This window comes from Bos indicus, chromosome 25 (genome assembly GCF_029378745.1).
Source record: "Bos indicus isolate NIAB-ARS_2022 breed Sahiwal x Tharparkar chromosome 25, NIAB-ARS_B.indTharparkar_mat_pri_1.0, whole genome shotgun sequence".
Taxonomy (NCBI): domain Eukaryota; kingdom Metazoa; phylum Chordata; class Mammalia; order Artiodactyla; family Bovidae; genus Bos; species Bos indicus.
In genome coordinates this window covers 2102421-2127875 of record NC_091784.1, presented here as the reverse complement: position 1 = coordinate 2127875, position 25455 = coordinate 2102421, and the positions used below count along the sequence as shown (strand labels likewise).

At 55.9% G+C, this 25455-nt stretch overlaps 2 protein-coding genes and 1 long non-coding RNA gene across 8 annotated transcripts in view; 1 reads left to right on the top strand and 2 right to left on the bottom strand.

Annotated features, from left to right (window-relative positions):
- The window catches only part of UNKL (unk like zinc finger), a 32848-nt gene extending 17656 nt beyond the window's left edge, over positions 1-15192 (top strand). For 4 of the 5 annotated variants that reach the window (XM_019987712.2, XM_019987713.2, XM_070779402.1 and 1 more), the window contains 7 exons: positions 2474-2536; positions 4848-5025; positions 10300-10392; positions 10898-11125; positions 11725-11927; positions 12057-12314; positions 12894-15192. In XM_019987712.2, coding sequence (XP_019843271.2) covers positions 2474-2536; positions 4848-5025; positions 10300-10392; positions 10898-11125; positions 11725-11927; positions 12057-12314; positions 12894-13046 — 1176 coding nt within the window. In that variant the 3' untranslated portion in view covers positions 13047-15192. Of the gene's footprint in view, positions 1-2473; positions 2537-4847; positions 5026-6496; positions 6582-10299; positions 10393-10897; positions 11126-11724; positions 11928-12056; positions 12315-12893 lie in introns of those variants that run through there. The other variant, XM_070779403.1, reaches the window with a different exon arrangement.
- On the bottom strand, positions 1683-6231 carry LOC139179680 (uncharacterized). The gene is made up of 2 exons (XR_011563977.1): positions 6064-6231; positions 1683-2464 (listed from the first exon to the last, which is right to left on the bottom strand). It is a non-coding gene; the product is annotated as an uncharacterized lncRNA (long non-coding RNA).
- GNPTG (N-acetylglucosamine-1-phosphate transferase subunit gamma) lies at positions 15171-25434 on the bottom strand. Of its 2 annotated transcripts, XM_019987718.2 has the most exons (11): positions 25335-25434; positions 25168-25225; positions 25022-25089; positions 16492-16546; positions 16345-16428; positions 16181-16274; positions 15995-16109; positions 15837-15919; positions 15632-15763; positions 15476-15557; positions 15171-15379 (listed from the first exon to the last, which is right to left on the bottom strand). In XM_019987718.2, exons 1-11 carry the CDS (start codon positions 25384-25386, stop codon positions 15282-15284), a joined length of 921 nt encoding a protein of 306 aa, XP_019843277.2. In that variant the 5' UTR covers positions 25387-25434; the 3' UTR covers positions 15171-15281. The 2 variants fall into 2 exon arrangements, with proteins under 2 accessions (XP_019843277.2, XP_019843278.2); XM_019987719.2 differs by lacking the exon at positions 16345-16428.
- Between the last annotated feature and the right edge of the window lie 21 nt (positions 25435-25455).

Here is a 25455-nt window from a genome sequence, read left to right as displayed (position 1 = left end):
GAACTGGAAATTGAGAGAGAAGTTAGTAAGATCCTCTAAGGAGTTGTTACGGAATCCCTTGTACTGCTCATCATAACAGGTCATAAGTCAAAAGGCTGAGTTGTTGGGGCAAAGAATAGCAACATTATTCAGAAAGCCAGCAGACCAAGAAAACGGTATAGACTCGTTTCCCAAAGAACCCAGTTAGAAATCAGGCTTCTTTTGCACTAAAATGGGAGTGGGACTGTGGTTGGTTGGGTTAGCCTGTAGATTTCAGACCATAGGCAACATTCTTTTAGTGATTAATTTGTAGCAAAGGCAATACAATACAAATGTTAAAGTGAAAGAGATCCAATATGGAGTCAGATTTGTTTTCCTATGTTACAAAGCGTCCAATAAAAGATTGGAGCAAAGTGTTTCAGAGTGAAACATCCAGCCTTCCCCTGGGCAGGAGCAGGACCTGGAAACTGGCTGTTCCTTCTGCCCCATGTTTTCAGCAAATGCTCAAACAGACTTTGAGAGTCCAGGAAACATGTGGGATCTGAGGCGCTGGGGTCAGTTGGGCCCACGCCTCGGCATGAGGTCAGGGACGTTGGTTTGGTCAAGACCCTAAGGGAATGTGTCGGTTGGGGTATTTGGAGACCGTCAGACCTCAACATGAGTCTTGCTGTCCCAAATGAGCCATTTTCATTTAAGGTGATGGTGAGGGGATTTGCTTGGTGGCCTGGTAGACTGGAGCTAAGACTGAGCTCCCAATGCAGGGGGCCTGGGTTTGATCCACCTGGTCAGGGAAGTTGATCCCGTGTGCCGCAACTAAGACCCAGCACAGCCAAATAAATAAATATGAAAAAATAAATAAGCCACGTTGGGGCTCGGACTAGAGGGCAGCTTCCCTTCCCTGTTTCCCAGGATCGTATCGCCTTTGACAGCCGAGCTGAGTGTGAGTGAAGTGCCCTGTGCCCAGAGGCGCACTGCTCTTCCCATCCTCCTCCCGCCCCGTTCCAGTGCGTCTGTGAACAGCTCAGCGCCTGCTCAATGTGATGGGAATTCCTGGTGTTGCGGAGCATGAGCCCCCACCCCCGTCCCCGGCACAGGGCAGATGCAGAGGGGCCTGGATGGGGCAGAGCCCTGGGACTTGATGAGGAAGCCAAGTGGAGCTGTTTCAGGATGGCCTGGCTCCTTCACAGTGTAGCTTCTCCGTGGAGCGAGGATCTCGGGTCCCGGGTCAGGGCCTTGGCGCCATCGCCCAAACTGGGGTCGCGGGGTCACTTGTGGAATTCTAGGAAACCAAAGATACCCAGATGGGCTCAGAGTTGAGCCATCGGGCAGGAGGAAGGGGCCCCGGTCAGGGCCAGCGTGAGCATCACTTCTCCACCCTCCATGGGTCCTCCTGCAAATGCAGAAACCAAACAGGACGGGGTGACTGGAGCCATCGCAGGCTCACGCATCATAGGATCAGACACAGGAACCAGAGTACTTCTCAGGCCTGCGGGGCATTTCACGGCAGCTTTGTGCCGACGTTTGCCCTGAGGAAGTCCAGGCCCCAGACGCTGTAGGCAGAGCCGTCCTCGTTCGCAATAGCCCCAGAAGGTGGTTCGTGGGAGTCAGGAGTCCACACACACAGGCAAGGGGGGGGAACGGTCCCCTCTACCCTTTCAGGGTTAGTGTCTGGGGTCCCGCAAATTAAACTGACCAAAGCCAGCTTAGCTGGAGGAAAGATTTATTATTTATTCATTGGGATGCCAGACCTGAGGACTTACCTACCGTTTTAACAGAGAGCGATAAATAGTGAAGAAGTGACTAGACCTAGGGGTTTCTGCTTTCAGGGAGCTGAATTACGGGATGGTAAAGACATGGGGGAGGAGAAGGCGATGGCACCCCACTCCAGTACTCTTGCCTGGAGAATCCCATGGACGGAGGAGCCTTGTAGGCTGCAGTCCATGGGGTCGCGAAGAGTCGGACACGACTGAAGCGACTTAGCAGCAGCAGCAGCAGCAAAGACATGGGGGAAATAGTGGAAGAGGAGGGTTACGGAGAGAGTTTGTGGTAAGGTTCAGCCTCCTGCAGCCCCAGGTGATTTGAGTTCTCTGGGGTGAAGCCCTTCCCCTCCTCTTGGGAGGGAGGGGACTGTGTCCAGGCCAGAAGGAGAGGGCAGAGAATCACCTCCAGGAAACCATCCTTTGCCTCAGGGGTTGACTTTCCAAGACTCTCCCCGCACTGGAGGTGCAGCCCTGCCTGGGACACTTTGTTTGACACTGTGGGTTCAGGGACCTCTCACCTGCCTCCACACAGACCAGCCGAGAGCTCAGAGATCCATGTCGGGCGCGGGAAATGGAGCCCAGGAGAGCTGACACAGAAGCAGCGACTTGAAAGCCTTTTCTGTTCCCTGGACTTCAGTGCTTGGCCTTTCCTGCCTTCCTGGTGGAGCTGAGGTCTCTCTGGGGTTCTGATCAACTGCTCCTCCTTCCAACAGCCAGTGCGTTTTCTGTTGCAGGCAAAGCGGAGAGAGTCACCTGCTGATGGCAGCCAGAAGGCCAGCGAGCAGGACGGCAAGCAGGTACCTCGTGCTGTCTGCAACCGACCTCTGCCTGTGTTAGGACTCTGCACGCAGCTGGTCACACTCACCCCCGCCTCACACAGTGACCGGGCTGACGTCCACTTGTGAGACAGCTCCTTTCTCACAGCCCCTATAGAGGCATCTGTTCCGTGTTTCCTTTGTTTTCACGTTTTAAAAAATGTACCTTAGAAACAACAGAACCAAAGCCTCTTAAAGGTTCCCCCCACCCTGGGAAAAGAAGAGGTGCCCTTCGTGGTCTTCTGTGTGGGTGACGGCCCCACAGACCGAGGCTTAAACCACAGGCCTCGGTTCCGTCCGGAGCCCGAAGTTGCAGACGGGGGGTCGGCGGTGGCGGTTCTTCCTGGGGCCACCCTCTGCCGTCTGCCGGTGGGCGCCGTCTTCCCTCTGCATCTGTGTCTGTCTGCAGTCGTCCTTTTGCCATCAGGACATGAGTCCTGTCGATCAGGACCTGCCCTGACGACCTCGTCTTAACTTGATTCCCTTGGTGAAGACCCGACTCCCAGTCAGGTCCTGCCCAGAGGTGCAGGGGGGTCAGGACCCCCATGTCAGTTCCAGCCGAGCCCACGACAGCGTCCGTTGGTGAGCCTGGCTCCCTCTTGGGTCACAACCTGGGCTCGTTCTCACCTCTGCGGGAGTTGTGAGGCTACACGGAGGCTTCCCCCGAGTCGGACCCTTTCTCTCTGTTCTGTGCCACCCAGCTTCCCGTGTGCTCGTTTAACTGAGTTGTTTGAGAAGCAGGGGTTTTTTTCAGACATGGGACATGTGTTTTTCTGCCACTGTGGAAAGGCGGAGGGAGTTTCGCCAGCTTTGCAAGGCTGGGGCCTGGTCGGCAGACAACGAGCACACACCCTCTGCTCGATTATCACTTGTCTCTGCTCAGTGCTTTCTTTTAAATCCCCAAGTGGACAGGGTGTTGCTGTTTCTCTTCTGCTGGTTTTCTTGGTGCCCCGAGGGTGCCTCCCAGGGGACTTTTCAGAGGGAGATAATCAGGACTTTTTGCCATTAGGAAGTTCTGAAGCCATCTCTGAAGTCAGCAGGATGATTGAAAGTAAAAATACAACCCAGTTACTTTGTGACTTTTTAAAAAGATATTGAAATCGAGACGTTGCTCATTAAGAATCTGAAACATGAAATGTTAACAGTAGCATAGCCAACAGGGCACTGTGGCTGTGGTCTCAAGGCTGTGGAGGAAGGGCCTGGAGAGGAGTGGGATGCATGGCGGGGCACCTCGAGAGGGGTGGGCAGTTTCTGATGTGATATATGAGCTATACCCCCTCAGGCGCTGTGAGCAGGCTGGCCAGGTTCATCTACCAGCCAGTGCTCACCTACACCCAGGGACCCCCTCCGTCCTGTCCCCAAGCCAGGCTCCAGGGACAGTGAACAGGGGTTGGGGAGCAGTATCGGAAAGCCATCTAAGAGGGACCCTGGGACCCTGAGCTTTCGACTTGTTTGAAGGGTCTGCTGGAATGCCCAGGGGACGCCATGGCCGTGAGGCTGGCCTGCTGGCTCTTGCGGGCAATTGGTGCTCAGAGCTGCTTTGGGGACCCCTTCCTGCGTGTGGGTGCCGTCCGCTCCTCCCCAGGACCTCCGTCTCCTCCTGCAGCCACAGAACCCTGAGTCCCTGGGCCCCGACAGGACAGCCCAGACAACGCACCGTCTCACTTTGCTATAGCCTCTGACTCCTGGTTTCCTGGTGACCTTGGAAAGCCCCGAGGCCTGACTTCATGACTCAGTCCTGGTTCATTTTTATTGCTGCCTTTACTGTGTGCAGTGCCCTCCACGTTCCTGGCTGTTTATCCAAGATTGTGCCAGTTCTTTTCCTTTTAATCTATCAAATAAAGATAATGCGAATTGCCCCGATCTTTTATTTTTGTTGTTGGATAATGAGATTGCAAGGTTATTTCATCGAAGTCATCAGAAGCGTTGCGGGCTGTCTGCTCGTGCCGTGGTAGCTTCTTTCTTTCTGCTCTGCATCGCTATTACCATGATTCTTACTATTGTCACTATAAAGAATGACACTCTCCGGATGCACTTGTTCCCATCCCTGGGTGGTAGCAGCTTACGATTCTGCAGCGGCAGTTTCTAACTAACCAGACGTTTAAAGCCCCTCCCTCTAGAATATCTGGAAGAGTAGTTGGCTCTCTGGTCTGCTGTGGGGAGTGAAGCAACCTGGCCTGTCCGTTGTGACTCTGTTGTCTCTGTCCCCCAGTGTCCTTTGTCACTGCGCGGCCGTGATCACGTTGCTGTCCACGAGCCCAGCGCTGGCTCATCCTGTTGTGTCTTTGCACAGAGCCACCTTGCGGTGTTGGCAGTGGGTCACCCCCTCGCTCCCAGCGTGAGTTCCAGCCTCGCGTCCAGCCTGGCGTCCAGCACCGGCTCAGGCGGCTCCTCGCCCACCGCTCTGCCTGCCCTCTCGGCCCGCACCCACCCGCTCGACCCTTCTGGCAGTGCCGGCGAGGGCGTCCCAGGTAAGCCCGGGGCTCTGCTGCCTCTCTGCACTTGCCTTGACACCTTCCGGTGCACGCGTGTGTGCGCACGCTCCTTTGCAGAAGAGCGTTTCCGGTGGTCACCTGCCACTCCGGCCGTGCTGCCCCGGGAGAGCGCATACCTCGCTGGGCGCCACAAGCGGCAGAGGGGATATGGCGCCCTCTGGCGGGCCAGAGCGGCAGCACCACCGAGAGCCCGAGGCTTCAGAGAAATGACGGGGGCCTGTAGATTCGACGGTGACCAGGGTGGGGAGCGGAAGGCGTCCCTGGCGGCTGGGCGTCCTTGTGGGTTTGTGAACTAATCACCCATGTAATCGGACGTGGGGGTTCGGTTAGGGGCGGTGGTCAGGGCGCAGAGCCCTGGCTAGGACTGTGGTGAAAGCCCAGGGAAGAGTGGAGCTGGTGCATGAGATGGCGCCTTCCAGGTCACGCCGGTCCCCTGATCCCCGTCTGGACAGTGGGCACCTTGTTGTTGTGGGAAGTCACAGAACGTTCAGAGCTGCCCTCTGGCCCCGGGAGGAGGGCCCTGGCTGGCCTTTCCGCTGTTGGCACCAGGACCCGGAGTGCACAGCCTCCCCCCCTCCTCATGCCCCACTTCCCCATTCCTCCCCCATCCCCACGCCCCACTCCCCCATTCCTCCCCCCCGCCCCTGCTTCCCCCGGGGTGCACCTCTGCGATGCACTCACTGCCTGAGAGTCAGCTCAAACAAGCCGGTGCTCCTTACAGACCTCCCCTTTCATGGACTCCGTGGAGCCCTTTCAGGGCCACTGGGCAGGTTCCTCTCCCTTGCCTTCCACCTCACACAAACAGATGGAGCCCTGCAGAGTTCACTGCCAGGTGGCTGGCAAACGGTGGGACCCGGGAGGGAGGGACCCAAGGCTATGGGCAGCTGAGGGCAGGGTCACGGCCTGTTAACCCCACGGGCGCTAGGTTGAGCGTTTTACTTGAGCCGCTGCGGGTGGGCAGGGTAGGAGCAGCCGGCCGGCGACAGGGCTCGCGGAGATCCCACTTTAACCCACCAGAGCAGCCCTCGCCGCGGTGGTTTTCGCACACTTTGGGCCCGGGGTCCCAGCACGCCGCCTTGCAGCGCCGGCAGAGTCAGGTGCTGGTGCGAAGAGGTGGAGTGCCCCGCCGAAGGCCCGTGCTCTGGGCGGTGGGGACGCTGTGCTCCGAGGACGCGGAGCCGCGAGGCGAGCACCAGTCCGCAAGCACCTGTCTGCACGGCGGGGCGGGGCCAGGGACCAGGGCCAGGGGTGGGGTACCCTGGGGGCGGGGCCAGGGGCGGGGCGGGGCAGTGGGACGGGGTACCCAGGGGGCGGGGTACCCAGGGGCCTGCGTCACCGGGGCGGGACGTTTCAGGGGCGGGGCGATCTAAAGCTTACGTCACCGGGGCGGGACACCAGGGGCGGGGCATCCCGTCTGGGGCGGGGTGTTCAGGTTTGCGTCACCAGGGGCGGGGCCGGCGCGGGCAGGCGGGGAGTGGGCCGCGTTTGAATCGGCGGCGGTGACGGCGGTACCAACGCGGGGTGCGGGAACGGTGAGTCAGCATTGTCAGCCCCGCTCCGGTAAGGTGCGGGCCGTCATTCCCCGGAGCTGCGGATGGGGCGGTGCGCCATCTGCCCCCCGCTAGATGCACCCCCTATCCCCTCCCGCAGGCGGCCAACTCCCGTCCCCCCAAGCGGGCCAGGTGACCCCTCAGGTGCGGTGCATCCGCTTCTTCCTCTCGCCACCCCGGCCGCCCCCTCCCCACCCAGTGGCCCTCGTAGCAGTCTGCGGCACCTGCGCCCCGACCAGGTGTGACAGCCAGGGGTCCGTGCCAGGATCTTAGGGGTTGCGGAATGAGGCCAAAACAAATCTCCCGTCTTTAGGACCCTGCTCTGCGGGGGCGCCCGGGTGTTCCCTGCGTGGGCGCCATCCACCGGGCTCTCCAGGGAAACCTGCATCGCCTAGCGTGGGTGGGTCTCCCGCTCCCAGGGTCCCTGCCTTGTCCTGCTGCGAACTGCCGCTGCGCTATGGGGAACTCAGACCAGCAGTGAGCTGCTTTGTCGGGTGCGTGTCCATCCAGCAATTAGCGGAAGGACAGCCAGCCAGGGGCATCCTGGCCCGCCCCAGGGGGTGACGGGTCAGGGTTTCCCATTCTGGCCTCTAATTCCTTGCGCTGTAAGTTGTCCCCATGTGTCGCCTGGTCCTGGGGACCTGGGCATCCCTCAGATGTGCTGTGTCACGTTGGGAACTGAGCTTTGTCAGGGCTGTTACTCAGCAGTTTTCAGCTAATTGCTCACTAATGTCTGGGCAGTTCCTGGCATTTTGACACGGTCAGGTACGGCAGGTTATAGGTCAGGTGACTCAGTCACGTAGATTCTGAGTGTTAAAAGTCATTTCTTTTGAGAGAACATCTCAGAACCTGGGTCTGATCTCAGGGAGCAGTGGGGTGTGTAGTAGAACAAGAGAAGCAGCACTGATTCTTTTGGGGGCCGGGACACTTCTCGGGGGCGCCTGCCACCACCCCACACAGGCTGTGGCTTGTCAGGTGAGACTTGGTCCCGGTTGTGCCCTGGCTGCACCTGAGGGGGGCAGGGCAACAGCAAGGTCCTTCTGTGCTGAGTCACAGGGTGGGGGTGGGGGAGTGGGATGAAGTAAATGCCTTCCAGGTGAAAAAGGCTCCTGCGCTCAGTTTATTTCCATCCATCCATCCGTTCCTTCCTTTTACATGCCTTTGTTAGTCAAAAAAAGGTTTCTGAAACTCTGCCAGCTTTGAAGCCAACCTGATCCCCCCACTGCAGGGTGAAGGGCCAAGTCCACATTGTTGGGCCCAGCTGACGGGCATGTCCCAGCCTGAGGAGGTGGTGCGGGGCAAGTATGCAATGGGTGGGTCACCCTGCTTATGCACAGCAGGTGAGTCTGCACGTCAGCCCGCAGTGGTCTGGGTCTGAGATGGACCAAACGGTCCAGGTGACTTGAAGGGATCTAGCAGGGGGAGATTCTGAAAGGGTTTTGGCGTTTTCTCAGAAGTGCTGGGGCTGATGGGAGCTGTGTGTGAAGCTGCCGCCCACAGCAGCGCTGCAGTGTGAAGGCAGAGAGGGGCCCCTGCCGGGGTGGGTGAGGGTAAGAGAGGGTCCTGCTGGGAAGCGTGGACCAGTCACTGAGGGGGGTGCGTCTTTTCCAGGAGGCCGGGCTTGGGACATGAAGGGGCTGGCATCCCTGAAAGTCTCCTGGGACAGAAGAGGTCAGGGTTGGGGGCAGCCTGCAGAGATGGGGGCCCTAAGGGGGTGGGGGGGAGCAGCTGAGGGCCGCGCTGGGCTCCTGCTCAGCACGTGGGTGCCGGTGCAGCAGCCTGAGGGAGGCACCGCGCACACAGTTTGCTAAGGGGCCAGGGCTGCTGTGGGTCCTCCCTTGCCGGCAGGCAGTGATGCAGCCGCGCTGGAGGACAGCTGGTGTCTGCAGGTCAGCACCACAGAGGTAACTGGTGTCCGGGTGTGACAGCCACAGGAGGGGCTGCGGGGCTGCCAAGGAGGACGGGAAGGCCAGGAGGTGGCCCCAGGCAGAGGAGGGAAGAAGGACAGGTGGAGGGTGGCGGTGGGGGCATTTAGGAGCACCACTCAGGGCTGGGGGGCAAGGCTGGGGCAACAGTTTGAAGAGTGAGATGGAAACTGGGGATCGCAAGACGTGGGGGTCAGCCAACTCAGGTTGGATTTGGGTGAGGGCCTGAGGGGCCTGCCATCATGTCTTAGGAAGGGTGGGAGCCAGAGGCAGCCCCCTTTGCAGAGTTGACCGAGGCAGGAGGGGTCCTTAGAGGCCTGAAGCCCCAGGCCTGCAGGAGGCGCTGTTGGGCACAGAGAACAGCCTGGTGAGGATGGGTGGTCCCAGTTACTGATGGTTAAATTAAAGGCCTGCCTCAGCCCTGCACTGTCTGCTTCTGACCCTGGGAATGTGACCTTATTTAGAAACAAGTCTTTGCAGGAAATTCCCTGGTGGTCCAGTGGTTAGGACTCCTCGCTTTCACTGCCCAGGGCCCAGGATCAACCCCTGGTCGGGAACTAAGGTCCTGCAAGCCGTGAAGTGCAGCCTGCCCCCCACCAAAAAGTGAAAAATAAAAGTCTTTACTGGTGTAATTAAGGTAAAATGAGGTCATTAGCATGGGTCCTAATATGATATAACATGTACTTAGAAGAAGGAAACTTGGACACAAAATACAGGGGAGGGACGACCACAGGAGGACAAGGCGCTGGGGAGGCCAGAGCATCCACAGACTGAGGACCACTGAGGATTCCCCGCTGGGAAGGCAGGAGGGTGGGCCCCAGGAGCCTGGGCGGAAGCGCAGCTCTCTGCTGCTTGTCGGTCGCCATCCAGGAATTCTGCCACTTGGCACCGGGCAGCTGGGAGCGGAGGTGGGAGGCTGACCCAGAGCAGGCAGGCCTGACGAGGGTCCCATTGTCCACTCCGGGCTGGAGTCTGGGGCCTCTTGAAATGGGCCTCGGTGCGTCCACCAGGCATCAGGGGCACTGTGGGGCCCTGTGGCCAGCAGGGGGCATAGGACGGAGCCATGCCAGAGAGGCCCCAGCCTCCTGGAGGGGGTGCTCTGGAGTGGACCCCAGCAGGGTTGGGGACAGAAGGGATCTGGGGTGGCAGCGCTCCCATGTGCTGGGCCCTCAGCATCACCACGTCTCCCCAGACCTGGCTGTGGCTTGTGCTGGGTGGCTGCTCAGGCCCTGGGTCTGTCCCTGAAGCTCCTGCTCCCCTGGACCCTGGTCCCCAGGCCACACTTTCCCCAAGTTGCCCCCATGGGGCCACGGGAACTCGGGGGGTTGGCGGACCTGACCTTGGCCGTCCTGAGACAGCGTCCCACTCTGTGCCAGGGCCTGGAGGGCGTGTCAGGTGGGGACAGTGGGGGCTACGGCCCTTTCCCCTGTCCCTATGACAGGCCTGGGGGGGTGCACAGGGGTCCCCAGCAGAACAGGAGGGAAACAACCCTGTCCACTTGCGGGACCTGGTTTGGGCCCTGGGGTGGAGGTCAGTGCAGGTCCCCCCCGCGTTGTCCGTGAGCCCCTTTCTCCCCATGGACGTCGCCCTCCTCAGATTTTCTTTACTAGGCAGGCATGTGATCCGGTCAGATTTTACCAAATGATCAGAAGCTCAGTCGGCGAGATGAGGGCTGTGTTGCCATGGCTATAGGAGGGGTGGACCCCGAGCCCAGGTGGGTTCCCCCGCCACAGGAGCCTGGATCCCCCCTCGGTGACACTAGATCTGTCCTGCAGGATCCACCTTAGACCTTCACCTTGGTGACATCAGCCTTGTGCCCCCGGATAAGGACCTGGAGGAACACGACGGCCGTGACCTGGGACCCACAGGTAGCGCCTAAGCCGATGCCTTCCAGGACCGCCCCCTGTGCCTCTGGGGTGGGAGGGGTCCTGTCTGCCTCCCTGCACCCCCCACCCCAAAGCCCCTACAGAGTCGGGGGCAGGCCTTTGTGGCCATTTCGAGGAGATGAGTAACCACCACATTGGTATGAAGACAAATAGGTTCACAGTTCACATCAGATACTGAATCGTTTTCTTCAATGTAAAAGTTCATCTTTTTTTTTTTTTTTTTTAATTTCTCTGATCTTAAAAAAAACCACTTCTGGGGCCTAAAACATCCTGGGACCACTGTGCCTGTGGACAGGTCACCCAGGTGGGCCTAGAGAGCATCTGAGGGGTGAGACGTGTGGCCTTCTCACCTGGGTGGGAGTCCCCCAGCTTGGGCAGTGCCAGGAGATTCCAGGGCAGAGGGTCTCCTGTTGTGTGTGTGTCTGGTCCCTGGGGCTGCAGCAACCGCCTCCCACTAAACTGACACCACTCCCCCGACTCCGTGCAGGTCAGAGGTTGCTGGGGGGCTCTGCCCCTGTGGCCATCCCGGGCTGCCTGCCGCGTTCCCCATCCCTGCACTCCTCCTCATCCCTGTCCGCCTCCCCGCTCGGCTCCTTCTCCCAGTCCCTGCCGGGCCCACTCATCTCCTCGGCCATGACGCCCCCCCAGCAGCCGCCGCCCCTCAAGTCGGAGCCCAGAGCACTGGGCCCCTCAGTCTCGTCCTACAACTCCTTCGGTGAGTGCCCTCGTGGGGCCCCAGGGTGGGGGGAGCCACAGTGCAGTCCATCATGTCCTGTTGCCGCTGCTCGGCTGCACGTGCCCTGGGGACAGGGCCTGGGGTTCGCACCTGGACCTCTGGGGGGATCAGCGTGCCTGGGACCCCATGCCGCCCTAGGACGCCACTCTGGTGGGACCTGCCTCGCGTCGCAGGCTGCCAGGCGCACGAAGTCAGCAGAGGCCAAGCACAGAAGCAGATGGATTTGCAGAATCCATCTGCAAATGGAAACTTGTGATCTGTTTTAAAAGAAACAATGTTTTTATTGTTATTTTTAAAGAAACCATGTTTTTAAATGCTTGTTTTACTCTCTGATGTCACATACGTCAATAGATGTCACTCAGGTAACCAGAAACCCTGTGGGGTCCTCCAGGTCCTAAGTGTGGACAGGGTTCTGGGACCAGGGTCTGAGCTCCGCGGCCCCCACGACACAGCTCTTGGGGCGAGTGATGGCGCAGGCGTCCTTGTCGGGGGCCAGGGCTGGGGTCCCCAGAGCTGGCTGGGGGGATGCCCAAGAGGCCCAAGCTCGAGCAGGCTGACGCCAGCTCCTCCACACTCAGGCTTGAACGGCGTCCCCGGCAGCATCTGGGACTTCGTCTCTGGCAGCTTCTCTCCCAGCCCGTCCCCAATCCTGAACGCCGGCCCCGCGGCCTCCTCAGGCGTGAGTCCCAGCAGCGCCGAGCTGGCCCGGGTCCGGAGGCAGCTGGATGAGGCCAAGAGGAAGATCCGGCAGTGGGAGGAGTCCTGGCAGCAGGTGAAGCAGGTGAGCTGGGGGGGCCACGGTGCGGGCGGGCGGGGCAGGGGGCGGGGCCCACGGGGCGGGGCGCGGGGCTGAGCAGGGCGTGGGGCGGGGAGCCGGCTCCGCAGAGTCACCTCGGCTCCTGGGTTTCAGGCCTGCGACGCATGGCAGCGGGAGGCCAAGGAGGCTAAGGAGCGGGCGCTTGCGGCCGACAGTGCCCGGCAGCTGGCACTGCAGAAGAAGGAGGAGGTGGAGGCGCAATTCCGACGGCTGCAGGAGGAGCTGGAGGGCCGGGGCTTGGCCTCCGCGCTCCCCGGGCTGAGCGGCTGCGGCGACATCGGTGCCATCCCCCTGCCCAAGCTGCACTCGCTGCAGAGTCAGCTGCGCTTGGATTTGGAGGCGGTGGACGGGGTGAGTCCAGGCTCGTCCTCAAGGAACCAGCGGGCTGAGCACCGAGGTGGGGCGGGGGGCCCGGTACAGCTTCCGTCCACTCCCCCTTCGCCTCCTCTCAGCCACCGTGCCCCGCTGGACGGGGGCCATGTCACCCGCGTCTTTGGGTCACCCTCCAGGGTCCTTGGTCACCCCCCTGCTGTAGTGCTGAACCTGCTGCCCTTGGCTCAGCAGGAAGACCCTTCCACACCAGGCATTTTGTTAGAGCCCGGGGCGTCTGGGGGCTCCCCGCCCCTGCCTGTCACGCATGTCACTTCCCTGGCCCAGCCTGCACACACCTCATCTCCGAGGGGCCTGTACACGGGCTTTGGCTTTTCTCGCCGGAGGCTGTTCAGGAGCCGGCGTCCATCCTGCCCAGGCCCCTCCACGGGCCGCCTGCCCAGCTCCCCTCCCCTCGCCCTGTGGTGGCGCAGGCTCTGGGAGCCCAGCCCCATCCCCGGAGGCTTGTGGTGGATCCTCCCGCCCCCTCCTGGCTCCTGGGTGGCCGCAGGAGGGCAGCCTAATGCCCCAGCCTAATGGTGCTTCACGCCTGGCCCGCAGGTGATCTTCCAGCTGCGGGCGAAACAGTGCGTGGTGTGCCGGGAGCGTGCCGGCGCCGTCCTGCGGCCCTGCCAGCACCGCGTGCTCTGCGAGCCCTGCGCGGCCAGCGCCCCCGAGTGCGCCTACTGCGCGGGCCAGCCCCTGCCCTGGTGACGGCTGCCTCGTCCGCTTCCTGGTGCCACCGACGTCGGGACCCCAGCCCCGCACGGCCCACCCATGGCCTCAGACTCTTCTTCGCTGACCCTGGCGCCCCACGGGGCGTGAAGGCAGGGTGACCCATTGGGGTCTGTGGTCCTGACGCCACTGTGACTGGATCCTGGGAGCTCGAGTCCCGAGAAGCACTTTGTAGATGGAAGAGTTTAGGCAGAGGTTCCAAGTTGATCTGAGCTGCTTTGAGGTTCGTGTTTTTAATATGCGGTAATATGAAGCTTTACACGTGTACTGTGAACAGAGCACTTCCTCTTGGTCTCTCAGCCCCTAGCACGGTAACCATGCTAGTTCCTATCTGAGATTAGTACTTATGAAGTGAGCATTTATCTAGTAGTGAGAGACACCTAGGATTTTTACAGTTTTCAAATTAAGTGCAAACCAATAGTATTTATAGCAGAGTGATTATTGAGAGACATATACATGTAGATGAAATTTTATGACGGGAACTCACTTCCTGAAAGTGTGCACAGTAACTGCAGCGTCAGTGACAGCCCTGTGGCCACAGGCCCCGCTCAAGTGCCTATGCCTTGGAGAGCCGGGGATGGCGCGTTCCTCCTCTCTGGACCCGGCCAGCGTGCGAGGCAGCAGGGCAGCAGGGAGGGCCCTGGATGCTCCCCTCCCCCAAGCTCACTAGTGGGCTTCCTGGCTGGAGCCTCGCCCACCCACGTGGGAGACACTGTCGCCAGGTCTGTTGTCCAGGTGTTGTGGTCACGTGACCACAAGGTGGTGGAGGACCTGGCCACCGTGAGGGCGGTGCAGGGCCAGGGTGCAGCAGGGCTGCTGGGAACAGGTCAGGTCTCAGTGCTGGCTTCGGTCTCTCCTGTCTGCGTTGGGTCACTTTTCCGAGGAATCCGGGAGGAAGTAAAAGCTGTCTGTAGTTGGCTGAGACCTTACTTGCAGACGTAGATAGGGCAAGGATCTCCCTGGAGTCTGCTGCAGGCACGGAGCGGGGACTGGGCCCTGGCCCAGAAGGGACTGGCTGTCCCTGCCCGCCTGCCCAGGGCTGTGCCAAAGACTTTATATAGCATTTTTTTAAAGTGCAAAGTGACTAGGTAAAAATTTTTATCAGTGACCAAATTAGAATGTATTTACTATAGTGAGAGGTTGAAAACCTTTTTTTAATGACACACTGATGGGAAAGCTGTCATTCAAAGGTGGGTCCATGGCTCCATGCAGCTCGCCCGCTGCTAACGGTAACTCTGACTCAGTTGTGGTGAACCTTTGTTTCTAATTATAGTGATGATGATTTATTAGCTCTTAGAAATTACGTATATTTTGTGCTACTGTAATCACTGTTTAAAGTTCTTTATTTTTATTAATATTTATGCACTTGTTTCCCACAGCAGGCCTTTGGCCTTCTAGGCAAACGGGACAATGTCTGTAATCGACATCTAGCCTAGACATTTTCAAATTATAAACAGGAACAATTAAGCTTTAGGTGTATTTATAAGCTACCCCGGTCAGTACTCTCTGTGGGGTTCCGGAAACTGGAGGCGCACCCCCCAGGTACTTGCTGGCTCTGACGACAGGTGTGGTGGCAAGACCAAAGAACCACCGGGGTGGGGCTCCTGGGCTGCCCCCCAGCGGCCGGGTGGCCCTGGCCTTCTGAGGGGCTGAGCGGGCCTCCCAGGCCGGGCCGGGCTGGGCTCAGGGTGTCACCGCCCCGCACTCGGGTGGCAAAAGGGGGTGCTGGGCGTAGCAGCTGAAGCTGCACGGTGCTCGGCGAGGCTGCGGTTCTTGCTGCCGAGTGTCAGCTCCTGCGTGCTCAGTGTTAGCGGTGACACTCCATCATCCCACCGTCTGTCGCTGTGGGCAGAAGACCTCGACTCCTTGTGGACGCTTCATACAAATTAACTTATGGAAGCCCCAATCTGTATGTTCGAGTGTTTAGATGAGAATGTTATTGGGATGGAGTTTTCTTAACCCAGAAGGTAGTATTTATAATGCATAATCATTTACTCGTAGTGAATTGTTTAAAGTTGTTAACACTTGTTTAAATTTTTTTACACTATAGCATTTATGCAATGGTTTACAGAATTCATGGAATTATTTTTATCAGTATGGAAATTAATTAAAACTCTGATCTTTATTTTGTCTGCATCTTTGAGGACAACCCCGAGGGCCTGCTGGCTCAGAAGGAGAGAAAGGTCCTTAGGCCGAAGCCCACAGTCCTGAGGGTCACAGGGTGTCCCCACGCAGTCCAGGGTCACCTCGCAGGGGCTCTGCCATCCCGGCCGTGGGCACCTGGGGGCCCCAGTGCTCAGAGCTGGGGGTTTCTGCCGAAACACCAGACAGTGGGAGTTAGGACCCGACCGGCAGGCATAAAGCCCGGGTGGGCTTGTTCCCCTCACCCCCCACCAGGCACCACAGACCTGTGGGCTTCCCGTAGGGGACGCCGTGCTGGGTCAGCACGCCTTGCAGTCTCTTTATCTCCTGGGACAGGGCCTTATGTGCCTAGACCGGAAGTGGAGAAGAATGGTCAGGCCCTTGGTGGGAGGCCGTCCTTGGCCAGGGGGCCGTGTCTGTACCTCCTGGCAGCTCTCCAGCGTCTCAAACCGCAGGCCCTTGGTGCCTCCTTCCTGCTGCGCCGCTTCATTTGGTTCTGATGTCTTCAGATAACCAGCATCTTCAAAAACTGCCCTGAGCGACTTCTCGTAGCCCTGCAGGTGGAGGATGAGGAGGGAGCGCCCATTGGGCTGCCCGGCCCCCATCTGGGGCCTGCCCATGGCTCACCTGGGCCGTGATCAGCTCGTCCACCAGGTCCTGCTCCAGCTGGTCCCACCGCTGCTGCAGGGCCGCAGGCAGGGTCGGATACACTGAGGGTCCAAGAGAAACTGGCTGAGCTGAGCCCCTCTGCCCCTCAACCCCCCGCCGCCCGCCCGGGCACCCACCTAACAAGGAGTGGGGGTGGCAGACAAGGGGCGTCTCGAAGGTCAGCGCGTAGACACAGGTGCTTGGCTCAGACACGTGGGCCAGCCGGTTGCTTTTGCCACAGGTGAGCTCCACCTGGGGGGACCTCAGTGAGCAAGTGGGGGAAGCAGGCGCCCCCCCGCCCCGCCCCCACCTCCACCGCCCACCTTGCTCTGCCGGCTTCGTGACTGGCATGCATCGCCATCCCGCATCCACATGCCCCTGAAGGTGTTGTTGGTGATCTCCCACTCATGCCAGATGCTGCGGAGGGGCAGAGAGTGAGGCGGGGTCGGGCACGGTGCCCCCGGGGCCTCGGCCGCACCCCGCTCACCCGAGGATCCCGCTGTAGGCGTTCCAGCGGAAGGTCTGCTCGTGCTGCGTCACGTTGTGGAACGGGCAGAGCTCGTACTTGTACCTGCGGGCACGGTGCCGTCAGCGGGGCCCCGGCCCCCAGCCACCCTGCCCTGCCCTCACTCACGTGGACTCCACCAGGCTGAAGCACTTGCCAGAGAGTCTGGAGAGGTGCGCGGGGCCTGCGGGGAGAGCGTAGCCTGCTGAGCGTGGTGTCCTGAGCAGGCGCAGAGCCCAAAGTCAGGGCCCTCTGGGAGGGCGAGTGCTGGAAACGTGACAGCTAGGCGGAGGGCGTGAGCGACCTCACATAGCGCCGGCTCACACCCTGTGAAAACACGGCCAAGCGTTCCAGAGAAGGCTTACCTGCAGCCAGGTGAGCCCCTTGCAGTGAAGCCCCCGCCCTAGCGGGGCCTTGAGGAGCAGCCTGGCTGAGGCCTGCCAGGAGCCCAGCCTCTGTTCTGCTCAACTCGGATCCCAGGCAGGAAACGGGGCTGCTCATGAAGGCTGCGGGTGAGGGGTGACGGTTGGACACACACAGCAGGCCGTCTGGGCCCAGGAGGAGTGCAGGGAGACCCCGGGGGCCTGCACACGGACGCCCCCAGGCTCTGAACTCTGGGGCCCAGCCTGGTGAAGGGCCCCAGCACCGAGCCAGCCTGCAAGGGACCCGCAGCCTCTCCAAAGGAAAACACAACAGGACCACCTGGGAGAAGCGCAGACGCTGGACTGACTGAAGACTTCAGTTAAACAAATGCCTAAAATATACTTAAGGGGCTGGAGGGAAACAGGAAGAACCAAAGCGAGTCGGGAAAATGACACGTGGGCAGAGAGGTGAGAACCATGTCGAGAGGAACTAGAAAACCCTGGAGCCGAAAAATACAACTGAACTAATAAACCCACAGAAGGAGTTCAACAGTTCTGAGCAGAGAGAAGAACCAGTGACGAGACAGTGGAGGTAAAGAGGAGGGGCAGAGATGGGATCTGAGGAAATAACTGCCCCAACCCAACAAAACACACGGATGGACAGATCCAGGCGGCTCACTGAACTCCATGTACAACACACTCAGAGACCCCCACCAAGACTGAAGAGAAACAGCAGACACCAAGTCAAAAGTGCCAAGAAGTGACTCGTTACATGAAGGAATCAATGATTATCCACCACTTATCTGCTACACTTGGGAGGCCAGGAAGCAGTGGGGTGGGAGGCAAAACTGTCAACCAAGGAGTCTATCTCCAGGAAACCCTCCTCCAAGAGTTAGGCAAAATCAAGACTCTCCCAGACAAAGGCTGAGCGATTTCATTACCACCAAGCCTGCCTTGGACGGAGCCCCTTATTGCCCCCAGGAAAGGCAAATACACGGGCAAACTCAAAGCAGTGCCATGGTCCTGAGCCGCAAATCTACAGGGTTCAAAAGACAAGAAGCATGGATGTAACTACAGATTCATGCTTGAAGGGTCACTTTCTGAAGTCCACCACAAAGTTGGGGAGGGACAGAGTTGTGCAGGAGAAGTCCTTCAAGTCACACCAACTTCAATCATGTACAAGTTAGACTTGAGTTACATGATCATATGTAATCCCCTGGCGACTGGAGAGGAAATGGCTACATAGAACGCACACAAAAGGAGGTAAGAAGGATGTCAGAACAGGTCGCTTAGGAAAAGGTCAACAAAAGGAATGGAGGGAACGAGCAACAAAAAACAACTATACAACAAATTTTGCTGTTTTGTCTTCTCCAAATCCTTCCTTATCAGTGATTAAACGTAGACAGATTAAACTCTCCCATTCAGAAGGCACAGATTGGCTAAACGGGTAAAGAAATGTGACCCAACCGTGCATACTCTTATCTATAAGAGACACACTGAAGCTCGAGGGCACAAGCAGGCTGCAAGTGAGAGGATGGAAAAAGACGCAAGTAGAGCGAGCGGGGACGGCCACGCCGACACCTGACGAGACAGACTGCCAGTCAGCGCTCTTCAGGGAGGTAAGGGGGGTGTTACACCTGAGAGGGTCCCCTCACCAAGGTCGTGACAGTTACAAGCACACGGCACCAAACATGAGAGCGTTGGCAATGACGCCAAAGGCAACGGTACCAAAAGGAAAACTAGAAATGTGGGGCGCTCCCATAGCAACAGCAAAGCCCCAAAAACCCAATTAAAGGATGGACCACGGGGACTTCCTTGGTCCAAGTGGCTTAGAAAAGTGGCTAAGACTCTGATGCAGAGGGCCCGGGTTCTATCCCTGGTCAGGGAGCTAGATCCCACATGCCCCAACTAAGACCCAGCACAGCCAAATATATCAGAAAAAAAAATTTTTTTTAAGATGGACCAAGGATTACTAGACATTTTCCTGAAGTGAAAAATAAATACAAATCAAATCCACAATGAGATATCACTTCATCTACATTAGTATGGCCATTATTAAACAAACAAACAGAACAAATGCTGGTTAGGATACAGAGAAACCAGAACCTCTGCACACTGCTACTGCTGGTGGGAATGTAAAATGCACAAGCCGCTGCTGAAAAGTCTGGTGGTTCCTCATAAAGCTTAAACATATGGGGTTGGCCAAAAAGGTTCATCTCAGATTTTTCTCTAAAGATTTTTCAGAAAAACCCAAACGAACCTTTGGCCAACCCAACAGAATCACTTGATACAGCAAACTGACTCCTGGGTATGTGAGCTGAAAGCAGGGACTCAAACGTGGACCATGTTCACAGCAGCCTTATTCACAGTAACCGAAAGGTAAAAACCCAAGTGTGCACGGCAGATGAATAGACAGAATGCAGTGCGCATGGGCAACGGAATACTATTCAGCCTTAAAAAGGCAGGCAGTCTTGCCACAGGCCACGAAGTGAACTTTTGAGATACTGTGCTAAGTGAAATCGCAGAAGAACCAGTATTGCATGACTCCACTTACATGAGGTCCTTAGTTCATTCGAGCTGCTATAACAAAATATCACAGACAGGATTTTTCTCCTACACAGACAGGATTTTAAAGCAGCTATATTGCAACCATGTTCCAGGGTGTTAAGGAAAACAAGGTGCATAAATGGAATCTCAGCAGAGAAATAAAAATTAGAAAGAGATGTGAAACTCTAAAAATAATCTTTTAAAAAGTCAGAAATAATTAGCCCAGAGATCCCTAAAATACACGTATTCATCATGCTCAAGGGAAGCTTATTCCAAGAACACAGTGTTGGCTCAATATTCAAAAGCCAAAGATCCCCACCCTATCAGTTCAGTCCCTCAGTCGTGTCCGACTCTTTTTCGACCCATGGACTACAGCACACCAGGCCTCCCTGTCCAACACCAACTCCCGGAGCTTGCTCAAACTCATGCCCATCGAGTTGGTGATGCCATCCAACCACCTCATCCTCTGTCGTCCCCTTCTCCTCCTGCCCTCCATCTTTCCCAGCATCAGGGTCTTTTCCAATGAGTCAGTTCTTTGCATCAGGTGGCCAAAGTATTGGAGTTTCAGCTTGAACATCAGTCCTTCCAATGAATATTCACGACTGACTTCCTTTAGGATGTAATGGTTCCATCTCCTTGCAGTGCAAGGGACTCTCAAGAGTCTTCTCCAACACCACAGTTCAAAAGCATCAATTCTTTGGCACTCAGCTTTCTTTATAGTCCAACTCTCACATCCATACCTGACTATGGGAAAAACCATAGCTTTGACTTTGCTGGCAAAGTAATGTCTCTGCTTTTTAATAATGCTGTCTAGGTTGGCCGTAGCTTTTCTTCCAAGGAGCAAGCATCTTTTAATTTCATGGCTACAGTCACCATCTGCAGTGATTTTGGAGCCCCTCAAAACATAAAGTCTCTCACTGTTCCCACTGTTTCCCATCTATTTGCCATGAAGTGATGGGACCAGATGCCATGATCTTAGTTTTCTGAATTTTGAGTTTTAAGCCCACTTCATCACTCTCCTCTTTCATTTTCATCAAGAGGCTCTTTAATTCTTCTTTGCTTTCTGCTATAAGGGTGGTATCATCTGCATATCTGAGGTTATTGATATTTCTCCTGGCAATCTTGATTCCAGCTTGTGCGTCATCCAGCCCAGCATTTCTCACGATGTACTCTGCATAGAAGTTAAATAAGCAGGGTGACAATATACAGCCTTGACGTATTCCTTTCCCGATCTGGAACCAGTCTGTTGTTCCATGTCCAATTCTAACTGTTGCTTCTTGACCTGCATACATATTTCTCAGGAGGCAGATCAGGTGATCTGGTATTCCCATCTCTTGAAGAATTTTCCACAGTTTGTTGTGATCCACATAGTCAAAGGCTTTGGCATAGTCAATAAAGCAGAAGTAGATGTTTTTCTGGAACTCTCTTGCCTTCTTGATGATCCAACAGATATTGGCAATTTGATCTCTGGTTCCTCTGCCTTTTCTAAAACCAGCTTGAACATCTGGAAATTCACCATCCACGTACTGTTGAAGCCTGGCTTGGAGATTTTGGGGTATTACTTTACTAGCATGTGAGATGAGTGCAATTGTGTGGTAGTTTGAGCATTCTTTGGCATTGCCTTTCTTTGGAATGAAAACTGACCCTTTCCAGTCCTGTGGCCACTGCTGAGTTTTCCAAATTTGCTGGCATATTGAGTGCAGCACTTTTACAGCATCATCTTTCAGGATTTGAAAGAGCTCAACTGGAATTCCATCACCTCCACTAGCTTTGTTCGTAGTGATGCTTCCTAAGGCCCACTTGACTTCACATTCCAGGATGTCTGGCTCTAGGTGAGTGATCACACCATCATGGTTATCTGGGTCATGAAGATCTTTTTTGTACAGTTCTTCTGTGTATTCTTGCCACCTCATTCTTAATATCTTCTGCTTCTGTTAGGTCCATACCATTTCTGTCCTTTACTGTGTCCATCTTTGGATAAAATGTTCCCTTGGTCTGATTTTCTTGAAAAGATTTCTAGTCTTTCTCATTCTATTGTTTTTCTCTATTTTTTTTTTTTTTTTTTTGCATTGATCACTGAGAAAAGCTTTCTTATCTCTCCCTGCTATTCTTTGGAACTCTGCATTCAAATAGGTATATTTTTCCTTTTTTCTTTTGTCTTTTAGCTTCTCCTCTTTTCTCAGCTATTTGTAAGGCCTCCTCAGACAACCATTTTGCCTTTTTGCAATTCTTTTTCTTGGGGATGGTCTTGATCACTGTCTCCTGTCCAATGTCACGAACCTCCGTCCATAGTTCTTCAGGCGCTCACTCTATCATCTATTTCTCACTTCCACTGTATAATCCTAAGGCATTTGATTTAGGTCATACCTGAGTGGTCTACTGGTTTTCTCTACTTTCTTCAATTTAAGTCTAAATTTTGCAATAAGGAGTTCATGATCTGAGCCATAGTCAGCTCCTGGTCGTCTTTTTGCTGACTATATAGAGCTTCTCGCCTACCCTAGAAACAGCTTGAAAAAGAAAACTCAGGACCACCTTGATAGGTTTAGAAAAAACCTCTGACAAAACCCAACAGCTATTCATGGTAAAAACTCAGCAACCAGGAACAGCCTAGAAGGTCCTCTCCCTGAGAAAGGGCTATACATGGGAGCTTCAGGTGAGAGACAGAGGCCAGGTGGGGGACACCTCTCCCCACTGCTCTTGAGAAACCCAGAGGACCGGCCAGCACGCAGGCACACGGCTGGACTCCAGCTACTACACGAACAAACGTTAACCACGGGAATCCAATGGACACAGTCCAGAATGTGGGAAACACTCGACCCAGTTTCCTTAGTAGATAAATCGCAAGGAGCCGGAGGGAGGGATCTATAGAGTCGAGGAAGCTGGAGCACACGTGGGCGTGTGTCAAGTGCACGACACACGGCCCTTCCCTACTGACTCAAACCACCGGCCTGTTAGAGAGCATGACTATTGGAGACATCTCACACAATGAGGGCATTTTACCGACTGATACTGTTGCTGTGTCCTTCAATACATGCACACCAAAATATTACAAATAAATTAAGTTGAGAGAAATTAGTTTCAAAGTAACCAGAGTGGCAAAGAGAAAGCTAGGTGAGGGTGCCTGGTGCTTCACACACCCTTCCACTTTCACACATGCTTGAAATTGTCTAGAACTATTTTTTTTCTAAGTCAAGGAAAAATCAAAAGTAAAAATGTGTAGAGTAAGCACTAAAAGTGAGCACAAGCAGAAACACAGCAACCCAACTGCAAATCAAACTGATGACAAAAAAAAGAATGACCTCGTGAAGGGTGGGCCACAGTGCCCTGCTGCCCAACTCTGGCTGGACACACTCCAAAATAAATTGCAAGTCTCAAACCTTGCTCACTTGTCTCACAGTCAGTGAGACGGCTGGCCCAGCGTGTAATTAACCAGACGCATACATTCCCCTTGACTGATTCCCGGAGCGAGGGTCGGGGTGAGTGTGGGACCCGGGATAGCTGTACAAGGCATTCTGTGTGTGTGTGTGTGCTAGTCACTCAGTTGTGTTCAACTCTTTGTAACCCCACAGACTGTAGTCTGCAAGGCTCCTCTCTCCATGGAATCCTCCAGGCAAGAATACTAGAGTGGGTTGCTATTCCTTTCTCTCGGCATCTTCCCGACCCAGGGATCAAACCCTGGTCTCAAACAAGAAGAAGGTAAAGCAAGCACAGCAGAACATCAGCTCTTGCACTGAGTCAGAGTGTATGCTGCTGTTCACAGCCCCATTCCTCAGTTTTTCTATTCAATATTTTCACAGTAAAAAGCTAAAGTCTGTCTAGAGTGAAAGCTCACAGCTGTACCCTCCGTCTCTGATCTCGGCGCCCCACCCCCACCCCATGGCCAATCCTTCCGGGCCTGGCATCCATGCTCAAGGCCTGTATGTGGCCACTCCTTTTGCTGGACTCTTCTCCCCCAGATAGTCACAGCCCTAACTCCCACTGCCCTTCAGTTTCTGACCGAAATTTCACTTCTCAGTCTTTTCCTGAACTAGCCCCCCATTTAAAATGGCAATCCCCAGAACAACCCCGCACGCACACTCTTCTCTGCCTTCCGTACCTACAGAGCACTTTTCACCAATCTACATTTTACCGACTTTTTTTTGTCAGCCTACTCCCCTGCCAATTAAGACTGTCAACTCCATGAGGACATTGTATGTCCTCTTCATTTCTGCATCCACAGCATAGACCCTAACACATGGTAGCATTCAACTGAAAAAAAAAAAAAAAATTGGAGGGACTTCCTTAGTGGTCCAGTGGCTAAGACTCTGCACTCCCAACACAGAGGACCTGGGTTCAATTCCTGGTCAGGGAACTCGACCCACATACCCCGGTGAAGACCAAAGATCCCAAGGGCCTCAACGAAGACCTGCTGCAGCCAAATAAGTATTTGTTTTAAAAAGAGATCTTGGACTTTTTTCCTTTTTAATTGGTGGGCTTCCCAGATGGCTCATTGGTAAAGAATCTGCCTGCAATTCAGGAGACATGGGTTCAGTCCCTGGGTCGGGAAGATCCCTTGGAGGAGGGCATGGCAACCCACTCCAGTATTCTTGCCTGTAGAATCCCACGGACAGAGGAGGCTGGTGGGCTGCAGTCCACGTTGTCGCAAAGAGTCGGACATGACTGAGCACTGTGCAGCTTGCAGGTCTTAGTTCCTGCGTCAGGGATTGAATTCAATGCCCTTTGCAGTGGAAGCACCAAGTCCTAACCACCAGAGAAAAAATTCCCTTGGATTTTTTGTTTGTTTATATTTAACACCCATTTAACATCATAGCAATTCCATTCCTGAGATGCTGCTGCAGGAAACCACTCCAATAGATGTAGAATCAGGGACCCCTAGAAGGGATATTCTTCTCAACAATGCTTTTAGCGACCGAAACCAATAAACAACACCTTGCTGGACAATGAAAGAACACAGAGCATCCTACGGAATGCTAGGCACCAAGTGAGAAGAGCGAAGACCCACAGTGAGCAACAACAGCAAATTAGCAAACCTGCATAGTGGAAGTTGCCCAGTGGTGTCCGACTTTTTGTGATCCCATGGACTAAACAGTCCATGGAATTCTCCAGGCCAGAATACTGGAGTGGGTAGCAGTTTCCCTCTCCAGGTAATCTTCCCAACCCAGGGATCGAACCCAGGTCTCCCTCATTGCAGACAGATTCTTTACCACCTGAGCCACCAGGGAAGCCCAAGAACACTATAGAGTGGTTAGCCTATCCCTTCTCCAGCGGATCTTCCCGACCCGGGAATCGAACCGGGGTCTCCTGCATTGCAGGCGGATTCTTTACCAGCTGAGCTACCAAAGAATCCCGTTTTGAGCAGTAAAATGGTACTACTCAAAACAAGAAAGCAAAGGTCACACACAAAAAACCTACTACACGTTTTTTACGTGTAAGCTTATGCATGTAAACGCATTAAAAAGCGTTTAAGAAAACAGACACCAAACCTGATAACAGAGATCACCTCTAGGAAAACAAACTAAGGACTAAGTCCCTAACCAGTGAACCCGGCACAGGCACGCTCTGGAAGGTTAGCGTGCACTTAGAAGGCTGACAAAGGACAGCATGAGCCTCCAGGTCCTAACTTCCAAGGCCCCTCTCCCTCCCTGGCGCCGGCTCCCGAGAGCTGACGCGGCCCACCGGTGCTGAAGCTGGGCCGGTTCCCTGCTCGCCCCGGGTCCCCGGCACGTCAGCGGTCAGGGCCCCGCACTCACCAGACACGGGTGAAGGGTCCCTCTTGGGCTGGAGGCGACTGGTCTGGGGCAGGAACGGGTTGTTGAGCCTGCGAGACGCGGCAGGGTCAGGGAGAAGCAGGCCCGGGCCGCGGCGCCGCACCCCCACTCCCCGCGCAGCCACTCACCCGAAAGTGTTGGGCTCCTCCACCACCTTCATCTTGGCGGCGCCTCCGGGCGCGGGCCCTGCGGAGAACGAGCAGTGAGGAGGCGGGCAGGCGGGCAGGCAGCGCGGGCGGGGCCGCGGAGACCAGAGCGGGTGCTCCGGGACGGAGGCGCCGGGACGGTCACTCACCGCGGGCCGCGAACCCGAGCACCACCGCCAAGCCCGCCAGCCTCGCCGCCATCGCGCCGCCGCCGCCGCGCGGTCACGTGGGAGCCGGAATCGGAAGTGGCGCCCCGCCGCGCGGTCACAT